The sequence below is a fragment of the Leptosomus discolor genome, chromosome 4 (genome assembly GCF_034619465.1).
Source record: "Leptosomus discolor isolate bLepDis1 chromosome 4, bLepDis1.hap2, whole genome shotgun sequence".
Classification (NCBI taxonomy): Eukaryota; Metazoa; Chordata; class Aves; order Leptosomiformes; family Leptosomidae; genus Leptosomus; species Leptosomus discolor.
The window spans coordinates 31,082,787-31,095,444 of NC_141394.1; the positions used below are offsets into that span (position 1 = coordinate 31,082,787).

At 37.4% G+C, this 12,658-nt stretch overlaps 1 protein-coding gene across 2 annotated transcripts in view; it reads right to left on the reverse strand.

Annotated features, from left to right (window-relative positions):
* The window catches only part of GRID2 (glutamate ionotropic receptor delta type subunit 2), a 730,540-nt gene that overhangs the window by 144,777 nt on the left and 573,105 nt on the right, over positions 1–12,658 (reverse strand). For both annotated transcript variants that reach the window (XM_086464050.1, XM_086464049.1), the window contains one exon: positions 6,467–6,568. In XM_086464050.1, the coding sequence (XP_086320176.1) occupies positions 6,467–6,568 (102 nt within the window). The remainder of the gene's footprint in view (positions 1–6,466; positions 6,569–12,658) is intronic.

The following is a 12,658-nucleotide window of genomic DNA, read 5'->3' on the forward strand; positions in this document are numbered from 1 at the left end:
GACAAAGCAGAGTCCACAGCCTTCTTACAACTGAATGCCTAAGTACTCATAGCATTAGAAAGTGTAACAGGAGCGCTGAGAGCTACACTTACCTCGTGATGGGAAACACTTGCTGTAATTCTAAGTAGTTTGCTTATCCTTAAAATCATTGAGAAAACTTTTGACCAACCAAAAAGCAATTAGGTTCCATTTTTAATTTTAAAGATATGATAATAACTTTTTAGGAGAGTAAAAAGCGATTCATATTGTCATCATACATTCCAAGCTATTTAAAAAAATTCTTACATCAGGAATGAGCAAAAAGGCTGTAAAATGAATAATATTTTTTTTAAATGTCAAAATTTCAGTTTCAATAAATGCTTGTCCAGAATCATGCCCTGAAATCTGAATTCAAGTTTCCAGATTGGAAATTCTGCCCCATGAAAAGACATTCCAATACCAACTGACTTTTCCATACATGAAAACCAGTCTTGTCATACATATCTCATACCGAATGACAGCTTTCACGTCAACAATCAGGGTAACTATGAAAAGTTGTAAATAGTGAGCCTAATCTTGTCATGCACCATTACTCCTGATGATTTTGTTCATTTACCAATGAAATGAACACCCTACCACTGTTGCTGTAATTTTCCATCGTTTCACTGAACATTTTTCTTCATGCGTTTGTCTACAAAGGATCTGTTCTTTCCAGCTTTCTTTCAAAGATGGATATGCGCAGCAAAAAGGAAATCATGACACAAAGGTTTACTGCTGGATAGGAAATTCTGCATTCTTTACAACTAGCAATGGAATATGCTAAAACTTCAAGTTTTTTTGAAATATTTTAACTACAGCTCACATGATATATACTAAATACATTACTGAGTTATAGCATACAGAGATTTTATGACAGATTCCAGGTAGAATAAACTACATTACTCACAGCTTTTCTATCATTCGAACTGGGTGCATGAATAGCTATCACAGAAGCATTTATGCCTTACAGATAAAAGGGTAAAATATGTTCACTCAAAACACAAATACTACAACTGATGAAGACAGTCACATAACGTTTCTTAAGCTTACTACCTCCTAAGACGTAGGAAATTCACTATGATGCACTATAGTCCAATATGTCAATAATGTTGAGACACAGAGCAACATATAATTTAGTATAATGCATGCCTTAATTAATTTTTTTTTTTTTTAAAAGATTATAGGCACTGGTGCATAGAAAGTGCAGCCTGACAGAATGAAGACAGATTCACAGAAGTGGGGAAAGGGATCAGGACTACATGAGAAAAGTGTGCACCTAAAAAGTGGGAGAAAATGGAAGAGGCGTTATCCATGAGACTGTTCTGGTTTTACACTATTATAAAATATTTATTCAGCGTTTCCTGAGGTATCCCACACATAATTTTTGCTGCAGTAGATATTTATTTTACCGTCATTCACTTGTGGTTTTGTCCTGCCATTTTTTTTCATCCTTTAGCACTTGTGACCATTTGTTCCTGTGCATATGCTTAAACACTGTCTTATTTCATCTCTCTTATGCCTTTCCTTTTTCCTATCACTCTGAAAGCTACTCCAGCTTCTTGGAAAGGACTTTTTTTACTTTGTTAAAACCAGCATTGGAAGTCAAATCCCAAAGACAGTGTCAGCTTTTAAAACCAGGACTTAGCTTCATATCTTACTTTTTATCTTTTCTCTGAGTGGTAAGTTCAATAGGAAAAGGGATTGAAGATGCAGACCTCCCGCCAGCTCATGTCCCTAAAGATACTGTCGGCTTTCAAGTTTGTTTCTTTGCTAATCTAGGCAACAAAAGCTCATGCATTTCATGCTAACCATTGAGAATTAAACTAGTTCACATACAATAATATTTTCCCTGGTGTAAATGATGCTTTTTTTTTTTTTTTTCCTATGCTTGTCTAGCCTTCTGCCAGCCCTCTCACTACACCATGTCACACAGTGCCCACCTGGAGCCAAGGGTCACCAAACTGTCTCTAGTCCATTTAGCTCTGTGCAAGTAAACTAGGTAATAACCCTCAAGAAATAGTGCACAGGTATGTATGACAAAGCACAATTCAGTATCGCTTGCTGTTAATTTTTCTTTCCTTCATCCTGCCTGCATTTTCGGAAGCATCCAGATATGAAAATACATGCCTCCTGTTTGGGAATTGTATTGAATTTTCATGTAAAGTCATAAATACATTTTGCACCATTAGGAAGTTATAGCTTATGCACTTTCAGAAAAGGCTCTGTACAATCTGGTGTTAATTCTTTAAAACAGAGATTTCAAACTTTTTCCTTTTTTCAAACAACAGGGGCTTATTTAGAAACGTGATTTTCCGAATACCTGCTGGCCTATTCATTGTCAAACAAGCCAAATCTCATTCCATTTTTGATGGCTTAACATTCATATGAATAATTCATTAATTGCCACTACTACTAAAATGATATTATGAGACTATCTGCTGTATTCTAGCTCCCTTTCAATAAGACTGAGCAGCTGAAAAAGAAGTCGATAAACTGAAATAGCCAAAATGTGTATCTAGCTAAATTTGTTCTAGGACAATTGTTCATTCAAGACAATCTGAATTTGTTTGGAGTTCAGAATACATTTCAGAAATTTACCAGCAAGTCACTTGAACTTAAAAGTAACTTGTCAAACACAAATTTCAAACTTCAGCTGCATGTGGGGAAGCAGTCCAAGACAAAGACATTTAATATTTAAGCAAGACAAATTAAACCTTTTCTAGAAGTGTAGGAAGTGTGATATTAATCCAAGTCAGATTAAAATGTTAAATCACATGTACAAGGCATGACTGTAGTTCCCCTCAGAATAAACCATAAAGAATTATTTCTTATACTTATTTGCAGAAGGGAGAGAATTCCCATTAACTTCAGAGGAGCCAGGATTCACTGCCAAATGAAACCAGAGATTTCCAGTTTGGGGACATACTGTATTCTGTCATATTCAAAAAGAGATTTTGTTTTGGATCTGCAAATACATAGCCCATAATTATTAAATTTATCTAGGGAGAGGCATTAGTAGATGGATGCAGATGATGGGTATTGTTCAACACTTGCTTTTGGAAGGACCGCTTTGGGGAAATTAGTTGCAATCATTTATCATTTTCAGACTGCAGAATGTTTCATTTCATAATAAGTATAATGCAGTATAACCCAGGTGTTGCAATTTGCTATCCTCTCAAATTCTACTGCAATTTTTAGAATGAGTCCTTTCCAACCTGAAGGCATAACAAAATGAAATTGGAAGAGGAGAAGGGTTGCTGTCTAGAAAGACAGAAGAGATTCAAAGTGTTCGCAGAGCAAATTAACAAATTAATGTTAACTTCTCAAATCTCAATGAAAAAGAAACCTATTCATATTCAAAGGTATTATTATTTGATTTTAACATAAGCCTTCTTGTTTCCCCAGATCAAGAATATTCTGTTAGAAACTGGCACAATGATAACAATAACTAGTCATCCATTGTCAAAAATAGATTCTTTACTTTTAACAGAAGTATATTGACTTAATTGAAGAACTTGGAGAAAGATGGAAGACTAAGTATGATATGAAGAAAAATAAAGTCAATGGATGAAATCCCTCCTGCACTCACATCAAAGGCAAGAATCACATATTTTCATCACACGGGTTAAATATAAATCTCCAGTTTTGTCCTATCCAGCAGATATAAAACCAAATGCACTTCCACATATGACTATGGCCTTGATTTACCTGAAGGAGTTCTGTTGATTTCTCTAAACTGCAACTTGACATTTTTATTCTATTTCACAAAAGTGATGGCCTTAACAGCAAATTTTCTTTCCTAATAGCTGTAAAATGAGTAAAGCTTAAAATAAAATTGTAGTCAGTGTCTTTGTTGACCAAGTTTTTCTAAGAACAAGTTTTTCTAAATGGAATGAAAACAAATAGAGGGACTAAAAGCCTAATTTTAAACCGAGAAAAAAGTGTTATGGCATCCCAGCTAAGACTTCACTCAAATTCAAATATTATGTCTATTTGTTCATTCTATTCCAGTAAAAATAACATAATTGCACCATTGTGATAAGCTATGTGAATAAAGATGGGAACCAAGCTATAGTTAGCAGTAAGTCAAGGTCCTATGAATTTATCCTATAGCAACATACATGTTTGAAATAACGATGCTAATGACTGACAGCTATTTAGAAGCCAGCATATCGTCATGAATAACCCTTACTTATGCATAATAAGAGCAGTAAGAGAAACTGCTAGAGGGTAGGCACCCTAAATAATACACTGTCACCCACAGGGCTGGCAGCAATATCTGTGGATACGCAAAGATTAGAAGAGGTCAGAAATAGCACTTTGCAATTCTGGCATCTGCACTGTCCAACTTATTTTCAGGCTTCGGCTTAGTAGCTTGATTTTCTGTCAGTGTCTGTCTGTCTGCCTGCCTCTCTCTCTCTCAGCCGTCAGAGTTTGTGGATGAGGGAGAAGTCGTGTTTTATCTTCCTGATTTCTAGCAGTTTGGGGAAAGTACCATCAGTCAAGGGAACTGCTAGTGAAAAATATTGTTTCTGGCTCATGAGTTAAAAAAGCCTTGCCTCTCATCTTTGCTGAGTAAAATGAACCTCCTTTTGCAGTGTGGTTCAGTCAGTTTTGCCTACATTGCACTGACCAGCCATGCAAAGCCTCTACGATTTTAAGAGAATAAAGGAAGTTTTATGCTATGAAGCCAATATGAATCATTTACACCTCCCCATAAATTGCCTTCAATGCACATTCTACATAAAATGAGAGTCAGTTAGCAAAATGATAAATTAGCAGTTTTTAACAAAATACAGTTCAGACTAAGCGTATTTTACACTACTTGTGCATGGAAGTTGTCACCAGTTGTGCTTTAAAACTGTCAATAAAACCAAATGGTTTTTGTGTGCTCACATGAGGCAGTGCATGAGGACTGCAGTGAGGAGACTGAACTGCCATGTGCTGTGTGCTGAACTTAAATGTCTGCCTTCTGTTATTAGTATAGAATCCTACGGGCATAACTAATGACTTTTTTGTATTTTTGCAAGTTGCTAAATATTCATCCTTGAAAGAAGAATGCTCTCTGGCAAGCTAACTAAAATAACTGGGGATGAAATCAGAGGAATAGAGTAGGAAAAGAGGGAAGAAAAAGAAATATGACAAAAAAATTCCAAGACTCTAATTTGAATTTATTTTGCTGGACAACATCCACAGATCATTTTTGTCAATAGAAAATAATACTGAATCAATTAACATTAGCATCAGGCAAAACACGAAAATCAGCCAATGCCACCACGATGCTATTTTGACGGACATGCAATTAAAGTACAAAACCCCCCACCCTTTGTCTTATTCTTTACATTCATCCTTCTGATTTGGTTGGGGTTTTTTTGTTTTGTTTTATAGATATTATTCACAGGAAGTTTTCTAGTGTACTAAGAGCTAGAACAGTCTGGACACCCTGACAGATAATAGCTTTTAAAGACCCATAAAATAATTGAGGGGTACAAAACTGTTCTGTCTGTGGCACTGACACTGTCTGGTGATTTCACTTTCCACCCCTGACTGAGCGTTTTCCTTCATCATGCAATGTCAGCAACGCAAACTCTGGAAACCACTCTTGCTGTGTTCTTTATAAGTAAGTGGTTACGCCCTCAAACACTGAATTGGTAACGAAAAACACAAGTAGACAGTAAAGAGAGGGAAGTAGCTGAATAGAACCTTTACAGTTCTGCAGCCCTGGGTCAACCTTGTGTTTAGGCATAGGTCCAAAGAGGTCATCTCATATTAATTTCTCTCTCTCTCTCCCTCTCTCTCTCTCTCTCTCTCTTTTTTTCCACTCTAAGAACTTCTGCTCATGCAGCCAAAGTTAATGACAGAGAATACACCGATTGCATATCACAAAATACCTTCCTATTCTGGCAGACAGTGTCCGTTCAACTTTAAACCAACAACTTTGCTGCAGCTGCTTAATGCAAGGTGTCCATACGGGGGAAGAACCTGGCTTAAGAAGAGCTAGGAGGGGACAGCAGATGTTTTACTGAGATAATGTTACTCACTCTAAGCTGACCTTGAATATTTTCTGAGTGCAGCAATTTGTGTCACACTGCACTCAATTTGGCAAGGTAATTGGAAGGCAGCTACATCTTATGAATCATTTAGGGTTTCAGCTGGGTAACTTTAGCTAACAGGGCACTTAAAGTTGCCCTTTATCCGTTCATGTGGTTGTGTTATCTAATGTAGTATGTATCTGTGGAAGAAACAGGTTTTAATGTGTTCACTCCGAAAAGAACTGTACTGATAAATAATTTTATTTTGTGGAAATTTTTCTGTTGCTCTGGTATTGACAAGCTGAAATCAGATACTTGAACACCGATTCTTGTTAAAATAGTTTACTTAATAAAAAGATGAGGCAAGAGGCAGAAAATACATTCCTGCTAGTGCAACAGGATGAGGATCTGCTTACCAGCACAGTTACCACACGCAGAACCACTCCTCGCATGTTGTTCTCCAACTTTCTGTCTGTTAGTGACCCATTCAGACCAGTGATGGGATTCCAGCAGCCGAGCTGAAAGAGAGAACAGAAATAATTTCCTCATTGCCCCTAAAACTTTGCCACTCATTCCTCCTAGGTGGCTTTAAGCAGGAATGTACGAAATAAGCAGAACACTTTCTGGAATCAAAGGGATGGAAAGTCAGCGAAGGGCTTGCACACAGATTCATCTTTAATTGTAAATGAAGCAATTAGGGACATCAGTTTGTGCTTTTAAATACCAGTGTGCAACGGATGAGAGCATCCAGAGTTTGGGTGTGTATCTATTGTTTCAGAGTATGGCTGTAACAATACTTCTACCTTACTTTCAGTAATACACTAATTGGAGAAATAATAGCTACCATAATTTTAGCACGTTGTCTGCTCCAGCCCATCTTTCCTAGCAGAACTCTGGTGAAAGGAATTACATTAGTTTTAATTAAAGCTTATACTACTCATTGACAATGAAACAGCAGTGATTTTTAGCCAGGTTAAAAATCACATTTAAAGACGACTGAAGAAAAGACCATTGGATAGGCACATCACAGTGTTGAGACAGGACTGCAACAGATGGTGCAGAAAAAGGAATTCAGCTACGGGACGCCTTGCATTGGCGTCATATTTCTTGGGCTTCTATGGACAGAAGCCTTATCTCACAGATGTCTCTAGCACTAACTGCCTTTCAATCTGAATTTAGCAGATAGTGACCTGTAATTTATCTTTGCTGAAAATATAACTTGCCAACATTTTTACATGATGGTAGATACTTATCTTGGGTACAGAGAAACAGACCAAACAACCACTCACCCCTTCGCACCACATACAAACATTACTGGTTTCTGTTTTGGAATTCATTACCACATTCATCTGGCCTGTACAATTATCAATGTTAAATCCAAAACCCAACAAAGTCTGACTGACTTCAGAGGATTATGGCATGTATATTAATTACCTATGTAAACCGTTATGTAGTCATAGATGTAGGTACCTGCAGGTACCAGTTCTTGCTCTGAATTGCCTTCTCCATGCATGAAACCTATGAGGGATGCTCATCTTCTGACTCAGGTAGCTAACTTAAGCCTCTAAACCCAGGTGATCTCATGTCCCTATTTAAAGGCACAAAAGATCTTGCTCTGACAAAACCCAGGTTAACATCAGTAGGTCACTGCTGGGCCCAGTGGCCTCTACTAAGACTAGGCTCTCAGAGAATTCAACCCTATAATCCGTGAGAGATATCAAATGTAAAACATCCAAAACATTACTGTACAACAGACTCACAGAAATAGCAGGGTGCCTGAACCAGCTGAAGGGGGCTGTGAAAGAAGGGGAATACCTTTGCTGATCGTGATGGAACACAAATTTACAGAATACATTATTTTCGGTCCTTCATGGGAAAGCCTTTGTGTATGTGTTTCACAGATCTTTCAAAGTGAGACAGAAAACAAGGAACAAACTCTGAGTACACACATTTAGCAATTTAAGTTGACCACTTGAAATACTTGTTTTCTTCATTACACCCGCTAGGCTATTTTAGAACAACTTCTAGATTATTTAATTTCAATATATTCACATAAATTCTTTGATGATGCCTCCTTAAGAAATGGATCCCTCAAAAAGGAAAACCCCCAAACCTTTCTGCGATGATATAGAGGTTAGGTCTGACTTGATAATCTTAAATGTCTTTTCCAACCTAAATGATTCTATGTTTCTACGTTTCCCAATAGCAGATGGCCTTAAAACAACATAGTCATTTCTCCCTGCCATTTTCAGAAGTGCTCAGAGCTGTCCTAATTCTTCCCACTCTGAAGTTAAGGTCATACTATTGTCAGGGAATGAGAAAGGGTAATGCTGAGCATACTTCTACTCTCAAGTAATAACTAAATCAAGGATCTACTGGATTCACAACTCCAGCAGAAATCATTGGAAGTAGCAATAGGATATGAGGAGAAACTAAGGTATGAAGCATCATACTAATCCCTTGCAATTACTCATCTTTCCAACAACTATTTCTAAATAAAAGCACGATCACTGCTTGGTGTCCTCACTTCATGTTCCCATCTGATCACAAAGACAACAGCAGATTATGGTAGCCATCTCTGCTTCTTCTACATCTCCACTGTGTGTCTAGCTGTCCACAGAAGTGTGGATGGACTGCTGGCACGTTCCAGGCCCTCACCACTCCTCTGGCAAAGCCCGTCAACACTTGGAGCTACATTACCTAATTGCTGACTTGTGTAGCGTGCAATAGTGCCATCAACTGTAGTGAATGCATTTGAAGTGTGTGCACTATACACTGTATGTGACAAGTCACTGCCATCCTATAAAGCAAAGCATTTGATAGTCTACTTTTTCTGTACTAAAAATATTGAAAATGTCACTAAGTTCAGAACAAAAGTGCATTAAATTAATTTGGCAATTGTCATTCTTAGTCACATAAAGAAACTAATTAAAACTTAGATCCAATTAGCATATCCAAATGTGTTGGAAGTATAATTACTGCAGAAACTGTACTGCATTTGCCAGATTTAAAATGTTAGGAAGTTACTGAAGACCCTTTGTACCCTTTTGAGATTAAGGTACATTTTTAATTATGTACATTAATGTGTACATATTTATATAATTAACTTTTTAGCAAGACCCATTCTACCTTTTTAAGGAAAAAAAAAACCAACATAACTGATACCTGGAAATTTAGCATAGTGCTAATTTTCCTATAAAAAGGCATATTTTAATTTCAATTATCGTTCATTGAATTTTCAATTCGATTGTTCCTTTATGCAGTGCAGTCATGGTGAAGACAAGCGTGCAGTGCCTTGTCAATAAAGTTGAAATTGATTTTGAGTGGGAGCTGCTTACTGTTATTAGGTGAAAATGAATCAACATTTATTGATGACAGTTTGAGGTTGTCATTGCAGCAAGGAGCAAATGTAACCATTTCTGACACAGCCCGATGGGGGTGGTACAAAGTTACCTTCTCTGCTCTACTTCTCACTTAACCGCTTCTGCAAAACATTTGTGGCTTCTGCATTTACTTCCTTTATCTTTTATTCTGTCTCTGATAGTTGAAATGAGAGAATAGACCAGGCAATAACAGAATCTCATATTAATTCTGCTTGATTTGTGGAGAAAAACACGGGTGATGGGAACTCTCTATTGAGCACAATACTTGTCATCTTCATATCATATGAATTTTGTCATTGATAGCGCTTTGTACTTCAGTTGCAGTTTATTTTATTTATTCTAACAACAGCATTCACTCTGCTACATTCAGATATAAAATGATGAAGAAGCAAAAGTTGTCAATGTTCTGCTTCTTTTGGTACCCAATTTACAACCTCTTTCTGATCATCCCACCTCCCAGGTTGTTATCCCCTCTATCATTATTAGAATGGGTTTTGCTCTCCTGTTTTGCTGGCAGAGCCAAAACCTGAGCTTCCCTCATTAGAAATTTTTTCCTCTATGAACTATGCATTATGGAAGGTGTGTAATCTGTATATCGATATTAAAATAGGCAAAATCCATTTTATATATAACTGCAATTTCCAAACACTGATTTATGAGGAACTTGGAACGTGAAAATCTGTAGTGCCTTTACGAGACAGTTTGCAGCCAGATTTTTTCCCTTACTTTCCATGAAATCAGTGAATTCTGCTGAATACCTGAGAGCTTTCACTTTTTTTCTGAGAGAGTAAAATGCAGATGAAAACTTTCAATTAATCAAGAAAAATACATTGGCCCAGTGTGATCACAGTTGAGGACAATCACAGAAAATAAGTAAAACCAGAACACTAATACAAATGCATTACTTAAGTACTTGTCACTACAGGAGAGTGTAGAGTGTTCTGTTACTTGAATTAATACAGCAAATATACAGGAACTGATTCATTCAGCACCGCAATGCAACCACCTCTGAACTCAGACTGCATCACAGAAACACTATAAAACAGTCAAGAGCAGAAAACACTCTAGAGAAGCTGCAAGGGCAATCTGCAAGATAAAACACCATTAAATCTGCAACTGGAATCGATCAGGACACGAGGGTTGCTGTCACTCCTCTTTCCTTTATTTTCCTGTCATTTAAAAAAAAAAAAAAAAAAAGGAAAAAAGAACAAGATCTTGATTTCACTACAGACAGCCTGACAAATATTTCCAGTGGAAATGCCCACCACAGAGCCCTGTTAAGGAACCACTCCATTAGCAGTTTGTAAGAGAGCTGGTCACCCACAGAAATAGCAGCCTCTGTGCCTGCAGTACCCATGTGTTCTTCAGAAACCTGCTTCTCAATTTTCACCCAGGTTCAACCTGCTTTAGGAATTGACTTTTCCCAAGATACAACTTCAACAGAAGAAATGCATGTTAATAATACCCTTTTCCATCCCAAAGCATAATAAATTCACAGAACTGGAAAAGACATCATGAAGCTGTCATGAAACAGTGCTCAGGTAGGAGATTCTAACTCCCAGGTGTGCTGGGAAGGCTCAAAATGGAATACAACACAAAAAATAATGAAGAAAAAGGGTTCTTTTTGTGATGTGTGGATTCAGCATTTACAAAATTTTCTAGGATACCTGTTTAGGCAAATTCAAGCAGGACAACACAGAAATATTTTCACACAGAGTATTCCTGATGCCTCTTGTCAGCTGTTGTCTAATATTTCCAACAGCGACAGAGAAATCAGAGACTAAATCCTATAGATGAAAGACTATGTGTCACAGAAGAAATGCCAGAAAAGATATTTTTCAGTTGTCCTTCTGACACTGTCAGTTATGTAAAATTCAGCTGGACACTCTGTCACCTGGTTAAACGGTCCTTTCAGTTCAACTCCCCAGCCAGCACCCAACAGTTGGTCAACCAAATCTGCAAAAAGGCTGATGGCCGGGAGTTAACTGAGAGCCTTTGTACTCCTGGACTTCATTCAAGAAACAAAGATCAGTTTTGTTTTTCACAGCAATTTCCTAATACGATCAGTTAGCAGGAAAGCTTTCTGTGTTTAACTTCTCCTTTCTCTGGAGCTTAGGTAATAGTCAGCAAATAATAAATTGTTAAAATCAATAGAAAATACTGTGTTCAACAAATTGGATAATGTATAGCAGCACTTGTTTCTCCTATATTCTATGTGGTGAAACCTACATAGTTTTGTGCATTCAGTTAATTATTTTGTACAGTATGCTTTATTGCTTTAATTTGTATCTGGACTAGAAGGAACGACCTACCCCTGGACTTGCTCTGTTATTTTCAAGCTATGTTAGGAGAATGGGAATACCCAAGTCTAGTTTTATATCCAGTGGTTTAAGGATTATAATTGCAGCAGTCAAGGTGGTCTGTTTGTTTTATTAACTAATCACAGGCACAAGTGCAAGTGACCTAAGTAAGATTTTCTTTCCTCAAGGCCAAAGCACATGGCAGAATAACACTGCACACAGTTAATAAAATGCTTTGCTTTTGGGACTGGCCAAATTTCCTTTTCTTATTGAATGAAATAAAGAAGGTAATGAAAAGTTACCTGCTGGTAACCTGCTGCTTGTTTGCTTATCAGATCTTGACTCAATATTTTCTCAAGGACTCATGCACCCAGACTGGTGCCAGACGTTATAATTGCATGTTTTAGACCACTGACAAATGTTGCGTATATGGGGAAAAAAGCATAAACCGCGTAGCTGTTCTCACACTGTATGCTCCTGCTTAGCACTTAGGCCAAGCTTCCAGAGGAACTCTAATGCTATGATTTCCAGAAAGTATAGAAAATCACATCTCAAAGATAATGAACCATCTCCCCAAGCCAGTAGTGTCATTCTAATGGTCCCTCACTTTTTTCCCCCTTCATCTCTAGCTTGCTTTCTCTACTACTACTTTCCTTTTTATTTGAAATCTGATGGTTTTAATCTATAATTTCCCACTTCTAAGTATCTTTGCTTTTATCTTTGGAAAACACCCTTTTTGCCTTCTCTAGTCCTCTCTGTGAATTCAGTAGCCCCAGTGGTTCCCCTGCTCTTTCCCGTATTGCAGTGCCTCTTGCCACGTCTCTGCACTTTCAGCATACTTTCTTTCCTCTTTGCTTTTCTTTCTCTTGATCTTCCCTGCTGTTTCCTGTGTCTTTTCCCTGTCTTGCTCTGTTTTTTTTTTTAG